The sequence below is a fragment of the Mauremys mutica genome, chromosome 20 (assembly GCF_020497125.1).
Source record: "Mauremys mutica isolate MM-2020 ecotype Southern chromosome 20, ASM2049712v1, whole genome shotgun sequence".
In the NCBI taxonomy this organism is placed as follows: domain Eukaryota; kingdom Metazoa; phylum Chordata; order Testudines; family Geoemydidae; genus Mauremys; species Mauremys mutica.
Genome location: NC_059091.1, coordinates 11,010,947 through 11,034,570, shown reverse-complemented (window position 1 = coordinate 11,034,570; position 23,624 = coordinate 11,010,947). Strand labels below are relative to the sequence as shown.

General features: G+C 62.6%; 1 protein-coding gene across 1 annotated transcript; it reads left to right on the top strand.

The window, feature by feature from the left end:
• The first annotated feature begins 43 nt into the window (after positions 1-43).
• LOC123353388 (syntaxin-binding protein 2-like) lies at positions 44-23,238 on the top strand. The gene is made up of 20 exons (XM_044994418.1): positions 44-174; positions 1,722-1,787; positions 3,200-3,249; positions 4,267-4,348; positions 4,947-5,023; positions 7,189-7,267; positions 7,935-8,038; positions 9,185-9,333; positions 10,088-10,172; positions 13,740-13,870; positions 14,017-14,124; positions 15,039-15,096; positions 15,589-15,654; positions 16,328-16,408; positions 16,743-16,878; positions 17,977-18,083; positions 18,568-18,657; positions 21,194-21,279; positions 21,697-21,854; positions 23,103-23,238. Exons 2-20 carry the CDS (start codon positions 1,751-1,753, stop codon positions 23,180-23,182), a joined length of 1,764 nt encoding a protein of 587 aa, XP_044850353.1. The 5' UTR covers positions 44-174; positions 1,722-1,750; the 3' UTR covers positions 23,183-23,238.
• Positions 23,239-23,624: the final 386 nt, after the last annotated feature.

The window sequence follows — 23,624 nt, the reverse complement described above, 5'->3', positions numbered from 1 at the left end:
CTTGCTGGGACTGTACCATATTTTCCTGCCACTAAAGGCAGGGGGGACTGAGCTCCCTGCCGAGTGGCGCAGTCCATCCCAGTGACTGTGTGCGCGGCTCAGGCCTGCCCAGCACGTTCTGCCCGAAGTGACGAGTGAGGGAAGGAGATTCCATCGAACCCGCTCCTGCTCCTGGTACAGCCCGGGGCCTGGCTGGGGGGCTGGGTGGAGGTGGGCGGCGAGGGGCCTGGCTGGGGGGGGCTGGGTGGAGATGGGGGGTGAGGGGCCTGGCTGGGGGGCTGGGTGGAGGTGGGGGGGCAAGGGCCCTGACTGGGGGCCTGCGGGGAGGTGGGGGGCGAGGGGCCTGGCTAGGGGGCTGGGTGGAGGTGGGGGGCGAGGGGCCTGGCTGGGGGGCTGGGTGGAGGTGGGGGGGCAAGGGGCCTGACTGGGGGGGGGCTGGGTGGAGGTGGGGGGGCGAGGGGCCTGGCTAGGGGGCTGGGTGGAGGTGGGGGGCGAGGGGCCTGGCTCGGGGGCTTGGTGGAGGTGGGGGGGCGAGGGGCCTGGCTGGGGGGCTGGGTGGAGGTGGGGGGCGAGGTGCCTGGATAGGGGGCTGGGTGGAGGTGGGGGGGCGAGGGGCCTGGCTGGGGGGCTGGGTGGAGGTGGGGGGGCGAGGGGCCTGGCTAGGGGGCTTGGTGGAGGTGGGGGGGCGAGGGGCCTGGCTGGGGGGCTGGGTGGAGGTGGGGGGGCGAGGGGCCGGGATGGGGGGGGCTGGGTGGAGGTGGGGGGGCGAGGGGCCTGGCTGGGGGGCTGGGGGGAGGTGAGGGGGCGAGGGGCCTGGGGGGGGGTCGCGGGGGGGAGGTGGGGGGGCGAGGGGCCTGGCTGGGGGGGGCTGGGTGGAGGTGGAGGGGCGAGGGGCCTGGCTAGGGGGCTGGGTGGAGGTGGGGGGGACAGGGCCATGCCTGGGGGGCGGGGTGGAGGTGGGGGGGCGAGGGGCCTGGCTGGGGGGCTGGGTGGAGGTGGGGGGGCGAGGGGCCTGGCTGGGGGCCTGGGTGGAGGTGGGGGGTGAGGGGCCTGGCTGGGGGGGGCTGGGTGGAGGTGGGGGGGCAGGGGCCTGGCTAGGGGGCTGGGTGGAGGTGAGGGGGCGAGGGGCCTGGCTGGGGGGGGGCTGGGTGGAGGTGGGGGGCGAGGGGCCTGGCTGGGGGGGGCTGGGTGGAGGTGGGGGGACACAGCTGAGGGGGGCACTGGTTGGAAGGGGGACTTGCAGCTCAGGGGGGGGGCTCTGACCGGAGTGGGCTGAGGCCCCACTACCCGAACCCCGTCCTCGCTTTAAGCCTGCCCGAGGCCCCTGCCTCCCTCTGTGCCCCACGTGACCAGGTGGGGGTTCAGTGGGGACCTGCGTGGCCCTGTCACCAGGCGCCTGCCCATGGGTGCCCAGGCCCGGCCCCCGCAGCGCCAGAAGTGGGGGGCTGCGGCGTTCGGCCGTCATCAGCCTTGCAGACATCGACCCACCAGCACCTCAGTTGCTTTATACTGAAATCAGTCACTGGGGGGGCTGGGCCCATCCATCAGTGACACTAGCGGGGGCTGGGCCCATCCATCTGTGAGGGGTCACAGACACTCACCAGAGCACGGCAGGGAGAGGCCAGGGCGCGCACAAGGGCAGGAGCAGAGCAGGGGTGGAACCCAGGAGTCCTGACTCCAGCCCTGCCCCATGCACAGCTGAATCCCACTTCCCCCCACAGGACTCGAGTGGACGTGACAGGAGGCGAAGATGGCTCCATCCGGGTTGAAGGCAGTGGTGCGCGAGAGTAAGTGCGGAGCCGGGGGCAGGGCCCAGTTGGGGAGGATTAGGTGTCAGTCGGAGCAGAGAGCTCCCCCCATCACCTGCTTGTCACACAGCAGAAGGGGAAGGAGGGTGTCTGCCCCACCCCCAAGGGCTGCCCCCTGCCATAAGAGCTGCACCTTGGGGGAGCATCTCTTTCCATTGGGGTGACTCCCACCAGGGCCAGTGGAAGGATATTTTGTGCCCTAGGCGAAACTTCCAACTTGCGCCCCTCCCTCTCCCCACCGACCACCTCTGAAAACTAGTAATCTTAGTGTTATAAACAGCCTGTCAGAACGGGTAATGGCTGCGTGCGAGGAGAAAAATGACATCATAGCCACTTTGTACCATAGTGAAGCAGTACGCTTCAGCCCAGCCCCATCGCAGAGCTGGCCTAGGCTACAGCTGTAATGTAGGAGAGAACAAGTTAAAGCCTGACACTCGATCAGCATGGCCTCTGCTGCCTTGTGCATGCTGGACTCTGAGGTGTTTGTTAGTCCTTGTCTTCTCACAACACCCTGACCTGCTGTGAGGGCTGCATTACTTCAGAAGCCCAGGCCACTGCTGAATCTCCAGCCCAGGCTGCAGTGGACGGGGCCTGTGGCTAAATCCAAACCACACACCTGGGGTTTAAAAGGCCAGGGCTGGGCCAGGGCACCGTGAGGCTGAAGAGCAGCTGGTCTGGGGGGCTCTCCAGGTCCTCGGCCACCAGCATGTTGGGGGTGAGGGGGGTGAGCACGAACTGATCCACCTCGGCCACCAGCAGCGCCGCGAAGCCCAGGGAGGAGGCCACGTTCTCCGCGCCACCCCACAGCTGCACCACCACCTGGAAGTACTCCCGCTCCACGCCGCCCAGAAGCTCCACCCGCATGGGGACAGAGTCGCAGCTAGGCCAGGGCTCGGCTGCCGTGTGCTGTTAGCGGATCCCACGTTTGGGGGGGAGCCCAGTGCTGGGATGGCAGGGGGTGTGGGTGGGTGAGTGGAAGAGAGAGCCCAGTGCTGGGGCTGCAGGTAGTGCGGGTGGGGGGGCACTGGTGAGTGGGGGGGAGCTCAGGGCTCTGGGGGGGGAGGGGGGGCAGCCAAAATTCTTTTGCTTGGGACGGCAAAAAACCTAGAGCCGGCCCTATCTCTTGCTGCACGGGGTCAGATCCTTAGTTCAGCTGCGCTCGTATCTGGCCTGGCAGAAAGGAAAGGTTATCAGAGCCACGGCCCATCTAGCCTGCCAGCCCACCACGGTCGGTGACTGGGGGCTCTGCTAGGAGCACATCATTAGCTGGCCTGAAAGCAGCCTCTGAGCCACTTCTCCGAGGGGTCTTTCCACCAGCCAGTGGGTCCTGGCTCAGGGCACAGCCATCTTGTCCGAGCCCCACCACTAATCCCCGTCTCTTTCCCTCGCAGAGATCTTCAGCGTTGTCTTTCGCAGCGTGAAGAAGGAAGGAGAATGGAAGGTAAGCCGGCCGGGCCTCCTGCCTCCTGCCTGCTGCCCTGGTGTCCCCCTGGGGATATGCTGTATCCATATATTGTGCTCCTCCCCCTCCAGCCTCTTGGGATTCATTAGAAACCTGAGGTTTTCCAGGCTGGATCAGATCCCTGCTCTGTCTAGCCCATCATCCGTCTCCAGCTAGACTTGGGTATGTCTGTCTTCCCCAGCTTGTCCAGCTAGCCCCATATATCCCCCCCCCCCACCGGATCAGACCACTGGGCCCAGTGAGCCAGCCTGGGTGGGAGGAGGAACAGGAGACGCCAAGCATGGGGGCAGTATGCACCATTGGGCAGGCAGGTTATTGAGCCCCCGGCATGGACTGGGCTGGGGTGTGTGGAGCAGTGGGCTAGGCCGGTGCGGCAGAGGGAGCACAGGGGACTAGCTTTCCCAGTGGCTGGAACTGGTACAGAGGGATGCTGGGCTGCACAGAGCAATGGGTTCATTCGGCATGGAAGGAAGGTGGTGGAGATGTTGGGCCGATGGCCTACAGGGCTTTCCTAGGGGAACATGGAGACTCCTCTCATTCCATTTCTCCGTGCCCTGATCCTGGTTCTGTCCGAGGGCTGGGGACCGGGTATGTGGTGGATCAGAGCAGGGCACTGGGAGCTAGGACTCCTGGGTTCTGTCCCTGCCTCTTGCACTCACCCTGTCACCTGGGCGAAGAGGCTGATCTCCTCCAGTCTAGGAGGGTAGAGCCATTCCGAATGGCCGGGGGTCCCAGGTTTGTCTCCGTCTCCTACATCTCATACCAGCCACTCTGCTCGGAGCCGCTTTCCTTGTCGCTCCTCACGCAGTCCTTAGCACGGTCAGCTCAGCCAAGTGCAGGCTTGGTAACGGCCCTGCTGCTCTGCTGTGGAAGGGCTGGGCCGGGAGCCATCGGCTCTGCCGTTAGCAGTCGCTCTGCTCCCTTGGCTGTGCCATGGATGATGATGGTGGGCAGCTGGGCTCAGGGCAGTGACTAGCTCCCCTCTCGCTACCTCAGGTGCTAATCATGGACCACCCGAGCACGCGCATCCTCTCGTCATGCTGCAAGATGTCCGACATCGTGAACGAAGGCATCACACGTGAGTGGGCCCTCCCTCCCGTCTGATCCCCCCGCCAGGGCTCCCCTCCCCCTTGGACACACCTCACAGTCGGGGAGTTGACTTGTCTACATTCATGTTTGCATCTAGTTTCCTCCCTTTGCAGCCCCGTAGACGCCCTCCTTGCTATTGGTACCTTCCCAGCCAGCTCTAGTTCCCTTAGCCCGGCGCTTTCAGCCCCTGGAACGTCTTCAGCACTTTTCTCAGCTCCCGTTAACTCCTCGCTGCTCCTCCCCCACGCTGCAGGCAGGGTCCTGGCTGGGGAGGGGGAATGCTGGCTCCCTGCTCCAGGGTGGAGGAGCCCTGGGGTTGAGGGGCACAGAGCTGAGCCAGGGCTCTAGCAGGGTGCCCCCAGCACAGTACACAGGGATGTTCCCTCCCTGCTCCGTACTGTGGCAGCATCGCAGCCCATGGCCCCACATCAAAGCAGCTGCTGCATTGTAGCCTGCAGAACCCCCCAGCCTGCTGCCAGCGAACATCCCTGTTCCCCTTGGCTTTCCCTCCCCCCATCCCGGTGGAGAGCAGCTGGGGTGGGTGGCTAGGACGCACTGACCCACACCCAGTGTCTGCTCTCCCCAAGCTGTGGAAGATATTGACAAGTGCCGGGAGCCAATCCCCAGCCTGGAGGCCATCTACCTGCTCAGCCCTGTGGAGAAGGTAGGAGCTCGGGCCTGAGGCAGGTGGATGGGGAGCAGGGGAGACCCCGGGGCAGCTCCTCGTGCTGCCTGGAGGTGGCGCTGTCCGGGGGGATGCGCAGCACGACCTCAGGATGGCAATGGGGCTAGTAGGGGCCCCCCAAGAGGCTGCTTCCCCGGAGCTGGGCTTCGTGTTCTTTGCCATGGGAAGCACAGATTGTCCCACGGACCTCTCCGCAGTGCAGTCCCATGGGGGTTGGATGGGATGATGCAGCAGGTGGAGAGAGGCAACCTCAGCTAAGCTGACCAGATAGCAGGTGTGAAAAATCGGGACAGGTGTTGGAGGGGTAATAGGATCCTATAGAAGAAAAAAACGCAAATATTAGGACTGTCCCTATAAAATCGGGACATCTGGTTACCCTAACCTCAGCTGAGACTCAAAGCGAAGGAGAATCGCTGAGGCAGAGGCTCATGTAGCGGGGACTGTGGGGGAGGAGGCTCCTGCATCTGCTGCAGGGAGGTGAGTGGAGGCAGACCAGGGGCAGGGGGCACTGGCGGAGCATGGTGCAGCCCAGAACCCACAGGTGCTGCCCGCGGACGGAGCGCTGGAGTAGAGGCCTGCGAGCTGGGGGCTGGGGCTCGGGACCGGTGTAATGATGCTGGTTCTGGTGGGACCCAACTGAGAGTGCCAATTCAGGACAAATTGCTTAAAACAGGGCAGTTCCAGCCCAAGGCTGGGGGTTTTCCACCTCTAAGGCAAACCAAACCAGCCAGCCAGAGGACTTTGGTCTTACCCCAGTGGCTAACCACAAGTCACACAAGGAATTCCCTTAGACACTCCCGTCTCCCAGTATCACCACAAGTGCCACTCATTATGGGGACAAATGGTTATGAAAACCAATGCCCTAATAAAAGAAAAAGGGTTCTCCTGATCCCTAAGGACCAAGCCGCAGACCCAGGTCAATATAAATAAATCAGATCTTACCCACAAATCATGCTGTTGCCAGTCCTTTAGAATCTAAAATCTAAAGGTTTTTCCATAAAAGGAAAAAGATATAGATGAGAGCTAGAATTGGTCAAATGGAATCAATTACATACAGTAACGGCAAGGGTCTTAGTTCAGGCTTGTAGCAGTGATAGAATAAACTGCAGGTTCAAATCAAGTCTCTGGAGTACTGTACATCCACAGCTGGGATGGGTCATTCGGTCCTTTGTGTAGAGCTTCCTTGTAACAAAGTCCCTCCAGAAGTATGAAGCAGGACTGAAGACAAGATGGAGATGAGGCATCAGCCTTTTATAGTCTTTTCCAGGTGTAAGAACACCTCTTTGTTCTTACTGTGGAAAATGACAGCAAAATGGTGTCTGGAGTCACCTAGGCAAGTCCCTGCATACTTTGCTGAGTCTCAAAGCATATCTGCCTTCTCTCAATAGGTCAGTTGTTTAGCTGATGATCCTTAGTGAGCCATCAAGCAGGCTAGGCAGAGCTAACACCAACGTGTCTGAGGTGTCACCCAGAAGCATAGCAGAAGTTTGAAATACACACAGTCTAGAGCCAATATTTGTAACTTCAACTACAAAAATGATACACATATACATCCAGCAAACCACAACCTTGTCTTAGACACCCTATTTGACCCCATTTATACAAGATTTGGTTCCACTACATCCATGTTCTATATGGTCCCTGTTCACATCAATAACGTCACAACCGGGCAGCCAGGTTCTCACCTGTCACAATGGCCGGTCACGTGGTCCGAACAGCTTCCGAACACCCTGCCTGGCTAGCTGGTGTGGCAAAGCTGCAGGTGCCCAGTGTGGCACCGGGGGAGGGAGCGGGCCCTGATGGCGGCTGCCTGGGATTGCTGCTCGGCCGGCTGTTCCCTGGGCACTGCTCAGAGCCCACTTAGTTCAGCAGCAAGGCCAATGCCAGGTCTCGTCTGTGGCCGAGCACGGACACTTGTGTGCCGGCGAGAGACGGGGCTGGGCCCTGAGGCTGTCCCGGGCACATGGGCACATGCCCTGCTCCAGGTGGGGAGGGAGCCCAGAGCCAGGGGGGTGAAAACCAGCCCACCTCCTGATGGCATCATGCTGGACCCTGAGTCCCCAGGGGCTGGGCATGGGCTGGGCCCTTCGGGAAGCAGGGAGGGGCCTCGGCTGGTGCTGACAACCCCCCTCCCCCCTTTGCAGTCGGTGCAGGCTCTGATCAGTGACTTCCAGGGCACCCCCAACTTCAACTACAAGGCGGCTCACGTCTTCTTCATCAGCCGTGAGTATCAGGATACAGCGGATTCTCCAGCTGGGAGCCTGGCCAGCGGCACAGTGGGGGTGGGGGGTCTCTCTCTGCCAGCAGGCCAGTGCCCCAGCAGACCAGACCGAACGACCCCACCTACCCCTTCCCCCCCTTCTCCCCCACGGGCCTGCCTCCAGCCAACACGGCTCACAGCGTGCGCCCAGAATGGTGGCCTCTGGCTACCATTCCCAGCATGCATTGCTCCATCAGTCCCAACTGGGGTGGGGGGATGGGACACCACCAGAATACTCAGTGTGTCAGGGTCACATCTGCTTCTCCCCATTACAGCGGCAGGGGGAGCCCAAGTCCCCGTTCCTCCTTGTGCATCATCCTGAGCTGTACACTCCAGTCACTTCCCCCTGTGGATGGGCTGAGGGAGGGTGTGAGACGGGGCTGCATAGGAGAGATTGTGGCCCCCCCTCGCTGCTGATGCTGCAGCAGGCGAGAACCCGGCGTGACTCTGGTGGGGCTGGATTCATCGTTGACTCCTGTGTGTCCCTGCTGGCTTGCCCAGGTTCCCCACAGGTGTGCAGCACTACTGCCCCTGCTGTGCCCATCCTGGCCCTGTCTGGGGGGGCTGGCGCTGTGCTGGGGGTCCTGAGCCCTGTGCCTGTCACCCCCACCCACTGCCTTTGCCTTGCAGCCTGTCCTGAGCCTCTGGTCAAGAAGCTGAGGAAGTCACGGGTCACCAAGGCCATCAAAACCCTCAAGGACATCAACGTGGCCTTCCTGCCCTACGAGAGCCAGGTGAGGGGTGGCCGGGCTTTGGAGGAGCTGGGCTGCGGGGCAGACAGTGACGTACGACCCCCCACCCTTAGTGTTCAACGGGGGTGGGGGGAACCTTTCCCTTCTAGGGCCCTAGATTTGATGCCAGCACAGGGGAGCAGGGACTAGCTGGCTGCTCACACCCTGTGAGACGGGGAATCACTGGCTTAGATGTCTAGGGGAGGAGGGCCCTGCCTCCCCGGCTTTACCAGCTCTTACCGATGGTTTATACCAGGCCTGCAAGACAGCCCGATACTCCACACGCCTGCCCTTTGCCCAACCGCCCCATCCCCTCCTTGTGTCGTCAGTGGATTTCCCCCCTCACGCCCCTGAGGGGAGGGCTGTGTTGTCAGTCTCAAATGCATTGATGGGGAAACTGAGGCACAGAGCGATATGAGCCTGGTCTACACACAAAAGCTTTGTTGGTCTGGGTTTGTTATGGGGACATAAGAGAAAAAATCCCCCCAGTAACTGATGCAGCTGTGGTGGCAGAGCCCCTGGGTAGATGCCGATATGCTGGCCAAGCAGTCCTTTCGCCACTGTAGCTTATTTCATCTGGGGTACCGGTGCCAGCTGTGCCAAGAGAAGCTTTGGCAGGTATAAGCTGAGTGTCCGTCAGGAGGCTTTGCTGGTTCACCCGTCCTGTTGCGCCAGCAAACCCTTCATGGCCGATACTGTTTTATTGGTGTCCAAGCATGTTTGCCCCAATGGCTCGTTCTGTTTGGCCAGTGAAATAAGCGACAGCAGCAGACGCGCGTTGATGCCAGGTTTGCCCGTGGCTAAACTGGGGCTTTCACCAGACTAGAAGCGTGGCCAAGCCCCCTCCCCCAGCATTGACTTCTCCAGGGCAGAGACACACCCCGAGGGCACCTGGGAGTCTGCAGCTCAGTAAGGACCTGAAGACGGGGAGTCTTCATCCCAGGCTGGTGCATGAATCTCTGGGCCGCTGTCCCTCTGCCACAACAGGAGTGGCTCTGGCAAAGGGATCTCCCTCACTAGGGGCTCGCTATGGTTCTGCCAGGCTGGTCTGGTCCAACAGCGCATCTTAGGGGCGTGGTATGGGGCACAGCTGGCCTGGCTGCCAGCAGTTGGCACCAGGGTCTGATCTCTGCTCCCCTCGCCCCCTAGGTGTACTCCCTGGACAGGCCACAGACCTTCCACATCTGGTTCAGCCCCTGCCGCTCCTTGGAAAAGAAGAAGGAGCAGGAGATGCTGGCAGAGCAGATTGCCGCGTTGTGTGAAACCCTGGACGAGTCTCCAGCCATCCGCTACTGGAAGTGAGTGTGCCGGGGGAAGGGGTGTGACGAAGTGGGAATGTTCTTAATGTTTTCTCTGAATACTGCGTGGGTGCCTGTGACGCAGCAGGGAGAGGGGAGTATTGACCTGGGCAGGTTGCAGGGGAGTTTTGCTGGGACTGTCTGCATTGGGGATGGGAGACTTTCCTTGAGGCCAGATACCTGAGCATGTAACCTGAGAACCAGGAGGGGGGTTGGAGCCAGGTGACACCTTTACCCAGGAAATGGACAAAGGCTGGAGGAGGAGTTGGGGGGGGGAGGCTGGGTGAGAGGGCTGGAGGGAGTTTCAGTTTGGAGCTGGCTGGGAAAATGGAGGGGAGTCTAGCCAGGGCTCTGGCCTCCCTGGCACCCCCAAGATGGACCTGACTGAGGGGGTTCTGTTGTCTGTACTGAAAGACCTGTCTTGGACTGTGTTGCTGTCATCTAAACAAACCTGTTTTACTGGCTGGCTGAGAGTCATGGTGAGTCACAGGAAGCCGGGGGTGCAGGGCCTTGTCTCCCCCACACTGTGACAAGGGGTACCCAGCTATCTGCTTCAGGAAGTGAGTGTGCCCGGGGAAAGGGGTACCTAGCTATCCCCTATAGGAAGTGAGTGTGCCGGGGAGATACCCGGCCATCTGCTACAGGAAGTGAGTGTGCCCAGCGGGAGAAGGGTACCTGGTCATCTCCTACAGGAAGTGTGTGTGCCCCTGCGGGAGGAGAGGTTTCTGACCCATAGGGTTTGTCTTTGCTGCAGGGACCATGAAGAGAACTTCGACCTGGCTCGTGCTGTGCTGGCCAAACTCAAGGTGTTCAAGGAATACAAGCCCAGCATGGGAGAGGTGAGTGAGCTGTGCCGGCCGTGCCCTCGCCCTGGGACAGAGCCGTGTGGGGAGCACATGAGAAGTAGAAGGAAGGAGGAGCGATTTCAAACCTGCCTGGAGATCCTGGCCGGGGGAGGGGTGGGGTCTAGACCTGCTTGGAGATCCTGAGGGGTTGGCAGAACAATAGCATTCCCTGTGTGGGGACTAATGGCCCCAGCCCTTCTCTAACACTGGCCGTGGGCAGATCTCAAAGTGCTCTACAAAGGCCAGTGTCCTTATCCCCTCTGTACAGATGGGGAAACCGAGGCACCGCCTGGGAAGTGTGTGCCCAGCACAATCTCTCTGTTTATAAACAGGGCAGTTCGGTCACAGAACTAAGCTTTGCACACGGAGCCTCTTCCACACCTGGACACTCCTGTCTGTGTGTGCTCCTACACCCATCCCCACGGTATCGGAACCTCACTAGTGAATTCAGCCTCCCAGGGGAGGCGGGGTGGCCTGTGTTACAGATGGGAAACTGAGGCATGCAGGGAGTCTGTCAGAGCAGGATTAGAACCCAGCTCTCCTAAGCCTTAGCCACAAGTCAGCCCTGGCCTGTGGGCTCCCCCCAGCTTCTGCCGTCCCCATCCCACCCCCAGCAGAGGGGAGCTGCAAACCCACCCTGCCCTGGATTCTCGCACAAGAAACTCAGAGGTTCCTGTCCCTCTAGGAGAAGCAAAGTGATGTAAAATCCAAGGCCTGCCCAGATCTCTCCCTCCTGTTGCTTCTGCTCTTGCTTCCAGCCTTTGCCGAGCTGCTGGGAGACTGTGCACCTGTGACCAACTGGGAATGTTTGTAATATCTTTTATGAAGCCAGTGCATGCCTCAGTTTCCCCTATATGTTGCATGGCTTCTCTGGCGGGACATGGGGGGGGAAGGACTCTCAGGGAAGGTAAGAATCATGGTGTGTGAGGGGGTGTCACCTCCCTGTCTTGGTGAAATGAAGAGAATCCAACCCAGATCAGCCTGGGAGCCAGAAAGACCGTGCCAGCTCCAATGGCTCCTGGCTGGATGCTCCCAGCAGGGAATCGGAGCAGGGCCCCCAGCTTGAGAACACAGAATTAGGAAGGTTTGAGCTGGGGGATAAGTGAGGGAAGCTGGGAGCTCTCGCCTGAGAACTGACCAAGGTCAGACTGAGGCCTGGTCTACACGAGGCAATTGGGTCGGTGTAACTGCGTTGCTCGGGGGCATGAGAAAGGCGGCGTCACTGAAGCGGCGCAGCTGCAGCGGTTTACATGTAGACACAGTGGTGAGCTGGAGCCGGTTCGCGGGAACCAGTTGTTAAATTTAGAAGCCCTTTTAGAACCGGTTGTCCTGTGCGGGAAAACCAGTTCTAAAAGGGCTTCTAAATTTAACAACCGGTAAGTTTAAGTGACCCAAGAGCGTAGCTTGGGGGGAGCAGCCACTCCCCCTCAGTATATTACCTAAAAGTGGCACCTTAGGCGCCGACCCCGTGGGTGCTCCAGCTCCCCACCCCAGCCCCAGCCCCAGCTCACCTGTGCTCCGCCCCGCTTCTCCCCCACTCCCCCCGCTTCCCGCAAATCAGCTGTTCACATGGGAAGCCTGGGAGGGCTGAGAAGCAACCAACGGCTCCGCGCACACCTGGCTGCCCAAACCGTCTACACAGGGAAGGGATTGACAGCATGCTTGTTAACCACCGGAGCTACTTGCTGCAGACTCCTGGCTCCTATTCCTGCCTCTGCCACCTACTCCTGGCACGCTGCTCCATGCCTCAGTTTCCCCCGGGTAACATGGGTTAGTGCTTACACCTATGACAGGATATCCCTGGGGGGACTCACAGGAGTAAGAGCAGCAGGGTGTGCACGGAGCAGGACTTTGAGCTCCCCAGCACCTCCCAGCTCCTGAGAATAGCACAGATCAGACAGGGGCTGCAGGCTGGACTGCCCAGCCCCCTTCAATAGAATCCAGACAGCTCGCCCACCGCAGGGCCGGGAGTGCTGACTCAAGCCCCTGCTCCATGCAGCACAATCCCGGCTGGCTAGTCCAGTGTGCCCCCCACATTGCCAGCTGGCGCAGAACCCCAGGGTCTCTTGGAGCATGGCCTCTAGCAGTCAGGTCTCCAAAGCCACCCAGCCCCTCGTGACAGTGCCCTGGGGCCTTGTTTGCACTAGTTCCTCTTGCCTTGATGTTTCCCAGCTGCCAGCCCTGAGGAGTAGCTGGCACAGGCAGAGCACTAACCGCCCCTCTGCTCTGGGCAAGGTGGGGTGACCCAGTGGTTATGCCAGCCCCCATCTGCAGTCGGGGATCCCTCCAGCAGAGTTGAACTGACAAAGGTGTGAGCCGAGTCCAGGAGGTGAGGCGGGGGGTGTGGGGCACGCTGGGCATAGCAACCCACCCAGGCTGGGTAGGTCTGGACAGCAATGATGGCGCCAGCTCTGGGTTCATGTCCCTGCTCTGCCACAGACTCCCGGTGTGACCTTGGGTGAGTCACCCAGCCTCTCTGGGCCTCCATCCCCCTCTGCAATGGGGTGACAGCGCTGCCCAGCCCCACGTGCATGGTTTGGCGGGGGGAGGCAGGATGAAGCAATGATAGTGCTACAGTGGTGGGGGCCAGATACTCCTCCAAGAGAGGCACCTCCCCGTCAGCCTCAACCAGGGTGACCAGAGAGCAAGTGTGAAAATCAGGACAGGGGGTGGGGGGTAATAGGAGCCTACATACGAAAAAGACCCCAAAATCAGGACTGTCCCTATAAAATCGGGACATCTGGTCACCCGAGCCTCAACCCATTTACCCAGAGACTGTGGAGATCTGCCAGCGAGTGGGTGGTGACTGGTCCGAGGTTCTGCTCCCAAGCGTGGCTGAAAATCGGGCCATGTACTGAGGTGGGACAGTTGGGGAAGCGTCAGGGGCTGTACGTTCCCCCCCCACTCCGACTGTCTGTGCTACCCAGCGAAGAGCAGACGCAGCCCCTTGCTGAGGTGCTCCTGGGTGGGCTTGGGTTCCACTGGGGCTGCTGGAGCTGGTCTCAGAGCCGTCTGCCATGGAAGCGCAGGGCTGGTCTCCTATCGCCACCTGCTGTGCCAAGAGGGCAGTGCATGCTGATCAGGCAGGGAGCAGGGGCTGGGCCAGCGCCCATGATGTGGGTCTGAGATGCTGACCATTTGAATGGTCTCTGTCCAACTGGATACTGGGGGGCCACCCAGGCTGGGAGTGGGGAGCTAGAGCCTCACATGGGGTCCCAGCTCAGATGCAAGGTGGGGTTTAGGGGAGGCACGAGCAGAGAGCGTGTTTAGGGGAGGGGGGCATTGCTATTTGCAGGAAGGGCAGGTGGCCTGTCCCTGCAGGGGGCGTTGCAGCGCAGCTGGGTGGGGAGCTCTCCCTGCCGGTCAGGGCAGGACCCCAGGGCACGTCCCAGCTAGCTTGGGAGGTGTCTCTTGGCTTCCCCCTGGGGTTGGGGGCTGGGCCGCAGAGAGGGCGGGTGGTGAAGTTTCAGGCCACCAGGGCCCATTGGATTGTGCCGTGTGAGCCAGGCCAGGACCCCTCTGCTGGAGCAGGGGGTGACAGGTCTCTCTCCTTTGCCCCAGGGCCCCGACAAAGCCCGCTCTCAGCTGCTGATTGTGGACCGGAGCTTCGACCTGGTGTCCCCACTGCTGCACGAGCTCACCTACCAGGCCATGGCCTACGACCTGCTCAGCATCGAGAACGACACCTACAAGTAGGGCCTGGCTGCCAGCAGGGGGCGCCCCGCACTCCTCCTCAGGCGGGCTGGGGGGGATGTGTCCCAGGCACCTGCACTGCTCTGTAGCCCCCAGGCTTGGGGGAGGGGTGCCGCAGCCTGACCCCGTCTCCCCTCCCCCACAGGTACGAGACGACGGGGACCAGCGTCTCGCGGGAGAAGGAGGCGCTGCTGGACGAAGACGACGAACTCTGGGTGCAGCTACGCCACATGCACATCGCTGACGTCTCCAAGTGAGCGCGCTCAGCCCTGCCCCTGACACCCCTCCATGCCCCACCCATCCCTCGGACACTCCCCACCGTGCCCCACCCAGGGCCAGAACCCATCTCCCCCTCCCCCCAGGATACACCGCTCTGTGCCCCAACCAATGCCTAGTGCTGGGATCTGCTACCCACCCCCATGCTTCAGCACACCCCTCCCCTCCACACCCACTGCAAGAACCTCTCCCCTCGAACACACCTCTCCCACCCAGTGCCAGGACAGCCCACCCCCTTGACACACCCCTCCCCCTATTTTCCAGTGCTGGGACTTCCCCCATCTGCCCCTTCAGACACACCCCTCCCCTTCCCTTCCCACCCAGTGTTGGAACCCCGCTCCCCCTTGGATACACTCCTCTCCCATCCAGTGCAGGGACACCCCCCCCGCAACACACCCCTCTCCTGCTCACTGCCAGGACTCCCTCTCCCCCTCCCACCCAGTGCTGGGGCCCGTCCCTCAGACATGCTCCTTTTTGAGTGCTGAGACCTCCTGGACCCAGCCCCTCTCCCCAAAGGACCCCTGAGCGCTCCCTTCCAGAGCCACTGTCTGCACCTCCTCTCGGAGATCCCCCTGGACACTGTCTTCCCCCGATCCCAGGATCTCCCCATGCGCCTCACAGCCCCCTTGAGGGAGTCCTTCACCGACCTCCTACTGGGCCTGCTGCTGCCCCCAGACCCACCCAGCAGGAGCCCCCAGAGGTGCACTGAACTCTCTGCCTTAGAGTAACTTGGGAAGAGCCCCCCACACTCCCCCGGCCCCATATGAGGCTCTCGAGGCAAAAAACCCTGGTGCCCGTGGGATGGGGACACTATCCCCTGTAGCATAGGACAGGGCGCCCCTATCTTGAAGGCAGTGCCTGGCTCCGGCCTGACCCCTCTCCCTGCTGCAGGAAGGTGACGGAGCTGCTGCACACCTTCTCTGAGAGCAAGAGGCTGACCACGGACAAGGTGCGGCGGGGGAGTCCGGGACGGGGGGACCCATCCCACTGCCACTGATGGGGAGGGGAGGCTGCTCTGCTGCCCCAGGAGGCCTTGGCGGGGGGGGGGGCCTGTCCCATTGCTCCCAGGGTTTGCCTGTAAAGGGCTAAGAAGTATATGTGGAGCCCCCTGCCCCCAGCCAGAGCTCTGGAGCTCCCCACAGTGGGGGAGGGCAGGGGCCCATGGGGCGGGGTCAGACAGCAGGATCGGGGCCGCGCAGGGAGAGCTGCAGGGAGCCAGACCTGGCATCTCCGCGGCCTGCTGCCGCTTTACACCTCGGGGTGCTTGGGTTGCGGGGCTCCCATCTCATTCCAGCTCGCCTGGGAAAAGCAGGTCTAACCCAAGCCACAGCCATGTGTGGCCTGAGTGACCCGCCCTGGCCCAGGCGAGGCCTCTGCCCTGCAGGGGTAGGGGGTTCCATGTGCTGGGAGGGGCCGGGATCTCACCACTGCTTCCCTCCAGGCCAACATCGAGGACCTGTCCCAGATGGTGAAAAAGTTGCCCCAGTACCAGAAAGAGCTGAACAAGGTAACGGCGCTGGAGCTGTTAGTGGGCAGGGGGCAGGGCATTCAGTGGGGTAATGGGGGGGGGCAGGGTGCTCTGTGGGGCTGGTGAGGCACAGTAGGGACTCTCTGGGGGGCAGGACACTCTCGGGCACTCTGCTTTACTGCCTGATGAGAGCTGCTGACCTGTCCCATCGGGCAGAGCCATTTCCCCCCCAGGTGCTGTGTGGCACCATGGGCAGTAGCAATGCCCCAGCAATGGCAGCCCTTGGGTAACGCCCACGCCTTGCTGCTGCAGCTCTCGGGAGAGGGCCTTGGTGGGCTTCCAAACTAGCCCATTGGAGCCACTCCTGGTGCCACTGGGCCATGTGCCAACGGAAAGCTCCTGGCCACTGGCACAGGTACCCCGACACCAGCTGGTCTCCAAGCCCCCAGCCTCGTGGTGGCTAACAGAGAAACCGTGGGCTGCTTTGGAAGCTGCTTCCTCCTCCTGATCCTCCCCTCCAGCTGCCCCGCTCCACCCCAGAGGTGGCAGCACGTCAGTGCTGGGCAAAACAATCCCTATATACTTGCCTTATACAGCCGGTTGGGGCTGCCCCTCTGGCCGAGGGGCCCTCCTTGCGGGTTGGGGCGGTGCAGGTGCTCTGGACCAGCCGGTGATGCGGTAAACCCCCCCGTGCCCCGGTCTCTCCCCGCAGTACTCCACACACCTGAACCTGGCTGAGCACTGCATGCGGCACTTCAAAGGATCGGTGGAGAAGCTGTGCGGCGTGGAGCAGGTGGGTCTGTGGGCAGAGCCTGGCTGGGGGGCAGAGTCTGGCTCATGACTCAGCCCGGAGAAAGGGGTCTCAGACCCACAGGCTCGCTGGAGCCAGGGCCAGCCCCACCATGCAGCACCGGGGGTGCAGAAAGGGGACATGGGGCTCAGGTTACTCTCTGGAGGCACATTGCGCACCCCAGGGGGAGCCGACCCCAGGGAGGAGGGGGCCCTGGCACAGGGGGTAGACGAGCTGTGGGTCATGGGGCCATCGCGTCTCCCATCCTGTTGCGGGGGTGGGAGGAAGCGGAGCGGCCTGACCTGGGCCTTGTGTGTGCACCTCCCTCGCCCCCCAGGACCTGGCCATGGGGATGGATGTGGATGGGGAGAAGATCAAGAACCCCGTGAAGATCATCGTGCCCGTCCTGCTGGACCCCAGTGTGCAGGCCTACGACAAGCTCCGTATCATCCTGCTCTACATCTTGAACAACGGTAACGCCACAGGCCTGCAGGGGGCAGCACTGGGGGGATGTCGACACACACCCTGAGCGGCCCCCGGCCCGTTCTCTGCAGGGAGGGGGATGGGGAGACACACCAGGAGCAGCCCCCCGGGCCGTTCTCTGCAGGGAAGGGGAACATCCCTCCCTTCCTGCAGGCTGTTCAGACACCATGTTCTGCCTCTGAGCCCCCTGCGACCAGCTCCCTGCCCACCCCTTGTGTCCTCCCTGGACCAGCTCCCTGCTTCTTGCTGCATCCAGCCCCTTCCCCCAGCTCACCAGGGCCTGGGGAACCTCCCTGCCCCTGACATTGGCACAGTCCCTCTTCCCCCATTGGTTCCTGCCCCATGCTGGCTCGGTGGGGCAGGGCCCTGCTACGGGGCCCTTCCTGTAACCCTGCTCAGGCACTGCCCCTGCGCCCATTGCCCAGGCCAGGTGCCCTCATGTGGCTCCTCTGGCTGCCCAGTTTCCTGGCCAGGGGGCGCTGTGGAGTTGCCAGGCCTCCCCCTCTGCACTAAGCAGCAGTAAATGGTTTGGGGGGGTTGCCCTCCCTCCAGCTCAAGGCCTCACAGCCTTAAAGAGCCAGACCATGGCTGTGACACTGCACCTGACTGGCCGCAGAAGGGGGAGCCCAGATCAGGGGGAGGGGGGCTCCCACTGCACTGCCGGGGGGAGCTAGAGAGACCCCTGCCCCCAGCGCTGAGAGAACCTGTGGAGGCAGGAGCAGCAAGAACCTGAATTCAATCATTAACTGTGTGGGATCCAGTGGGTTAGAGCGGATGGTGCTGGGAGCCAGGACTCCTGGGTTCTACCCCCAGCTCTGAGAGGGGAGTGGGGTCTAGTGGTTAGAAGGGGGCTGGGAGCCAGGACTCCTGGGTTTATCCCCAGCTCTGAGAGAGGAGTGGGGTCTAGTGGTTAGAGGGGGGCTGGGAGCCAGGACTCCTGGGTTCTTCCCCCAGCTCTGAGAGGGGTGGGAAGAGCAGGATCTTAGGATTTGATCGGGGAACTAGGACTCCTGGGCCACGGACTGAATGTGCCTGGGCTGTGGGTGCGTCCCAGGGGTGCTAGCGCTGACCTGTCTCTCCCCATGCAGGTGTGAGCGAGGAGGCCATTAGCGGGCTGATCCAGCATGCCAGCATCCAGCAGCAGGGCAACATCATCCACAACATGGAGCTCCTGGGCACCTCCCTCAGGCGTGGGGTAAGGGACTGGGGCCAGGGGCCGGTAGCTGTACCCATGCCAAGGGGCAGATCTGTGCTGCACAGGGGAGCCCAGGACATCCTGGGGGTGTCCCCCTATGGCAGTGACCTACTCCCAGCACAGAGGTGGCCTCTGCCCCTGTACAGTGGGGTGATGCCCTCCCCATATGAGGGTGACCCCTGAGTTACTCCCCATCTGGGGTGACCCCTTCTGCCCCTGCAGAGAACCCTGGGGGTCAGGACCTCAGATCGCCAGGGAGCTGGAGCTGGTGACCACTGCATGGGGTGAAGCGGCTCTGTCCTCCCACCAGTCTCTCTCCCCTCCTCTCTCTCTCGCTCAGTGATCCATTCTGTTCTTTTCTCTGCCTCTCCCCTGCCAGCCCGGCTGGAGCGACTCAGATAGGCCGCGCTCTCCCTGTCTGCCCCCATTCCCACCCCGCACCCCCTCCCTGCTGCCTCTCACCCCCTCTCCCTTCCTCCCCCAGAGCGGGCAGCTGCAACCCAAGAGGAAGATGAGGCTGGAGTCCACCTACCCGCTCTCCCGCTGGACCCCCAGGCTGAAGGACGTCATGGAGGTACCCGGCTGTCTGCTTCCTGGCCTTGGGGGTGGGGTCACACCTGGCAGGCTGGGCACAAGGGGGAGGGGTTGCTTTGGGGTCAGCCATGTGTAGAGCCCTGCATATCCGCGCACCATTTCTGCAGATAGTGGATCGGCTGCAGAGACAACCAGGTCAGTCTCTACTCCCCAGCAGCGCCTGGTCCACAGCATCTGGCTCATGCAGCCCGGGGGGCGCAGCACGCTCGGGGCCGCCAGCCAGCAGCCAGTGGCTGTCCGGCACCCATTTGCCCCACTGCGCTGCTTCCTGTGCTGCAGATCGAGCAGCACCAGCCTCCCCATCAGCTCCTGGGCAGCAGGATTTGGGATTGGAGCGGGCGGGGCCTCGGCGCCAAGGGTGACCAGATGTCCCGATTTTATAGGGACAGTCCCGATATTCGGGACTTTTTCTTATATGAGAACCTATTACTCCCCACACTCTGTCCCGATTTTTCATACTTGCTGTCTGGTCACCATACCAGGCTCTAGCCATGTGAGGGGCTCATCAGAGAGCCCTCTCCTGCTGCCATCCTTAGGGTCTTAAATCATAGACACGAGTGCCGGGGAGTTGTCTTACCCAGTGCTGAGATGCTGCCACCTCTGGGGTGGGGCACGGGCGGTTTATACAGGGGTCCCTCACTGGGCCTGAATTCTTTCTGAGGAGTGGCAGGCAGTTGTTAACAGCCGCACAGCAACACTGCCTGGGAGTCTAGTGCACAGGGGCGGCTCTAGGATTTGCGCTGCCCCAAGCACGGCGGCACGCCGCGGGGGGCGCTCTGGCGGTCACCGGTCCCGCGGCTCCGGTGGAGCATCCGCAGGCATGCCTGCGGGCAGGGGCGGCTCTAGACCCAAGCGCGCCAAGCAGGCGCGTGGGGCGGCCCTTTCCCGGGGGGGCGGCATTTGGCTCCGGTGGACCTGCCGCAGGCATGTCTGCGGCAGGTCCACCGGAGCCCGGGACGAGCGGACCTGCCGCAGGCATGACTGCGGCGGGTCCCCTCTTCCCGCGGCTCCGGTTGAGCTCCCGTAGGCAGGCCTGCGGCAGGTCCACCGGAGCTGCGGGACCACGGCACCCGCCGCAGTCATGCCTGCGGCAGGTCCGCTTGTCCCGGGCTCTGGTGGACCTGCCGCAGTCATGCCGGCGGGAGCTCAACCGGAGCCGCGGGAAGAGGGGACCCGCCGCGGGACCGGGAAAGGGCGGCGCAGCGCACCGCTCTGCTTGGGGCAGCCTACTTTCTAGAGCCGCTCCTGCCTGCGGGAGGTCCTCCCGCGGGATGCCGCCCCAAGCACGCGCTTGGCGCGCTGGGGTCTGGAGCCGGCCCTGCTAGTGCAGGAGGTGATCAGTGTGTGGGGCTGGAAGTGCAGGGGATCCAGGCAGCACACTGTCATGGCTGGCACTGGAATCTGAATGGCCGGCAGGGTCCTTGGCCTAACCTCCAGTGAGGAGCAGCTGTTTGACGTTCATCTGAAGGACAAACTCCTGCAGCACAGTACTGGTCACTGACTGACCGGGGAGCGCGCCCCCTGCAGAGCCTCCCCACTCCCTGCAGTACAGAGCCCCCTAGCGCCGCACTGGGGTCACAGAGCACCCTCTGCTGACTCACTAGCACCCCCCAGCACCCAGTGGCTTTTCCTTAGAGGTCTCCTGTCCAAGCACTGCCTGAGCCCAAACCTGCTTAGCTTGTGAGAGGTGACATGGTCGCTCCTTCCCCCAATGCTTGCTGGGGCCTGAGCCCCTCATCGCCCTGCCCTGTGGGGCACTCCTCAAGGGGGTGAGGGGAGCACATTTAGTTGCCTTCATCCTACTGGCTTGGGGCTCCTCCAGGCCAAGGATTAACCCCCTAGCCCGAGCTCCTGGCCCTGGTAGATCACAGGCGGGAGGCTCCCAGGCCCCTGCTCCAGCGCTGTGATGGTTCCTCCTGTGGGATTTTGGAGCAGGCAGTTGCGGTAGCCTCGATCCCATGGCTAATCCAATCAGGGGCACTGCTCCCCGCGCCAGCCGCAGCTCGTCAGGCCTTAAGCTTCCCTGTACAAGTCAACGCAGCGGATTCATGTAAAAGCCCCTATTATGTGGCATTCGGCTGTATCACAGCCTGGGCCCCCTGCGTGGCTGGGACACACCTCATGGGGCAAGAGGCAGGGCCTGGATCTGCCTGCAGCAGGGAAAGGGCACTGAGGGCAGCCTCCCCCCCCAAGTGAGGGGCCCTGGATCCAGCGGCAGGAGGTCTCTGCCCTCCCCATAATGATGGAGGGGTGGGGAGTTCACAGCAGGGCACTGAGCGGCTGAGGGGGATGTGGGGAGATGGGGGGCATCACTGGAGGAGTCCGTGTGCTCTTTGCTGGCTCCCCATGCGCCACCCCAGAAAGGGGGCCCCAGGCTGCTCCCCCCAGGGACTGTCAATCATTCAGTGAGGAGCCGTCCCAGCCCCTCCCGCCAATGGGGCCTGGCTTGGCCACCAGGTCCAAGGTTCCTGCTGCTTGGCCCCTGCTGACCTGTCCTCCACCCCCCCCCCCACCAGGACATCACTGAGGACAGACTGGACAGGGAGCTGTGGCCCTTCCTCTCAGACCCGGTCCCTTCCACCAGCTCCCAGGCTGCTGTCAGGTAAGGCTGAGCCTGGCTGGGCTGTGGGGGGGCAGAGCCCTGCCATCCTCCCCCCGCCCCACCCCCAGCATGTAGGAACCTGTGTGTCTGAGAGTGTGTGGCCAGGACCCTGCCCTCTACAGGGGAGGGGGTGCCCAAGAGCCTGGAGCCCTGGACCCCTCTCAGCATGTCTCCCGCCCCCCAGCAGTCCCTCAGCACACCAGGGCCCAGGATGGAGGAAAGGGACTGGCCCAGCTTCAGACAGCACCCCCAGCCCAGGGCAGGTGCCGCCCTCCCCTACTGCCTCTTGCCGGCTTTGGGTCTCCTGTCCCACGGCCTTGGGCAGGGCCTGCCCCCCAGCCTCCTCGGGGCCCTGCCCTTCCATCTGGCATCCCTCAGCGAGCCCCTGGTCTCCACACTGCCCCTCTCTCCCCCCAGCACCCACTCCGGGCATTGGCACAAGAACAAGCCAGCGGCCGAGAACCCGACGGGCCAGCGCCTCATCATCTACGTGCTGGGTGGGGTGTCCATGTCTGAGATGCGCTGTGCCTACGAAGTGACTCAGGCCAGCGAGGGCAAGTGGGAGGTGGTGATCGGTGAGTGGGGCGAGTCCTGGGGGGAGGGTGGCTGGAATGCCCAGGTCAGGGACAGTCGGGACCCTCTGGGAGGGGGAGACCCTAGAACCACCTGCCCAGCACCCACAGGGCACCCATGCCACCCTCTGTCCTCCTGCAGTGGGGGGGGCCTGGGAACAGATGTGCTGGCCCCACCTGCCCGCAGCCCCACATGGCCTGTATCTAACCACCTGAGCTCCTGGCCTCTGGCTCCCCAGGGCTCTCCTTGCCCAGGGATGTAGACGGGTCAGACTCACCCCCGCGGCGCCTCCTGCTGGTGACTCCGGGAATTAGCTCAGTCCAGCGCTGGAGCGCCCTCTGCAGGCTGGTGATCCGCCTGTCCTCTGGCCCCCCGTGTCCCTCCCTGGACCCGGTGCCCTTTCACATGGGGTGCTGCCCCTGGCAGTAACCCCTTTCTCTCTGGGTCTCCCCTCCTTGGGGAACCCCCACCCTCTATCCCCACCTTGCCTCAGTATAGGCTACTGCCAGTCATTGTCTAGCCCCACACTCTGGGGCAGACTGCAGTATCAGCCTACTCACCACAGGCAAAGGGGTTTGGACCTGCTGCCTTGGCTTACCCCTGGGCTGCCCTCTGCAACCCCCAGTACCTGTTGGCCCACTGCTAGGCCACAGCCTGGGGCTTTCTAGGCTTGGAGCTCCCCAGCTCCTCTGCCTTTCCCCAGCCCTGCTTCACTCAGGTATCCAGTCTCAAGCTCCCTGCAGCCAGGCCCTTCTCTCTCTGAAGGCAGAGAGAGACTGTCTGGGCTTCTGGCTTCCCTGGCCTTTCTATAAGGCCCTTGGCTCAGTTTGGGGCATGGCCCCAGCTGCAGCCACTTCCCCAATCAGCCCAGCCTAGAGCAGCAGCTCTCAAGCCCTGCCAGGCCCTGCCAGGCCCAGGCAGGAGCAGGGGTTTCACCCTGCTACAAGGGACCATGTGTGGGGGCCCAGTCAGACACCCCCAGGAACACCCATGGGGATATGGCTCACCCCCTGCACACACCCCTCTAAGACCCAAGGGTGAGGAACACTGTCAGCGGGTGGATTCTTGCCTGGCCATGCAGGGTACAGCGGCACGAGGGGTGCAGTGCCAGGCCGTGGGGGGGCAGGAGACAGCCCCTCCCTCCCTGCACTAGAGCAGGGTCCAGCTGCAAGGATGGGGGCGATGGTGATGCCAGCCTGATGCCTGCCCCACTGTGCCCACCACTACCAACCACCTGTCTCCCCCGCCAGGTTCCAGTCACATCCTGACCACCAGGCGCTTCCTGGATGACGTCCAAACCCTCGACCAGCTGGCCCCCGAGGAGGCCTAGAAGCAGCCCCTTCCTCCCAGAGACTCTGCCCCCCACAGCTCGCTGCCCCCAGCTCCACCTGCTTTTCTCAACAAGGCACCTTCCCCCCTACTCCTGGCTGCAGTGTCAGTTCTTGGGGGAGGGACGGGAGAGGGGCTGGGACCCCCCAGGCTGCTTGGCTGTTAGGGCAGGGGGCAGGCCAAGCTCCCTCCCTCTGACACAGCGTCTAGGGTTGTCACCCTTTGTGCCCCATGGCCACCCTGCCCCCGATGGGTAGGGGGAGAGTCAGGCTCTGTTATCTACCAGCTTCAGCCATTCCTACCCTGCCTGGGACACAAAGCACAGCCCCTCCCCCTCCCTCTCCGGTCACCCCTCTGCCAGCGATGGGGGGTGCACAGAGGCTGCTACCAGCGTCTGGCTTTGGGGGGATGTGATCCAGCCACTAAGCCCCAGGCTGCGTCTG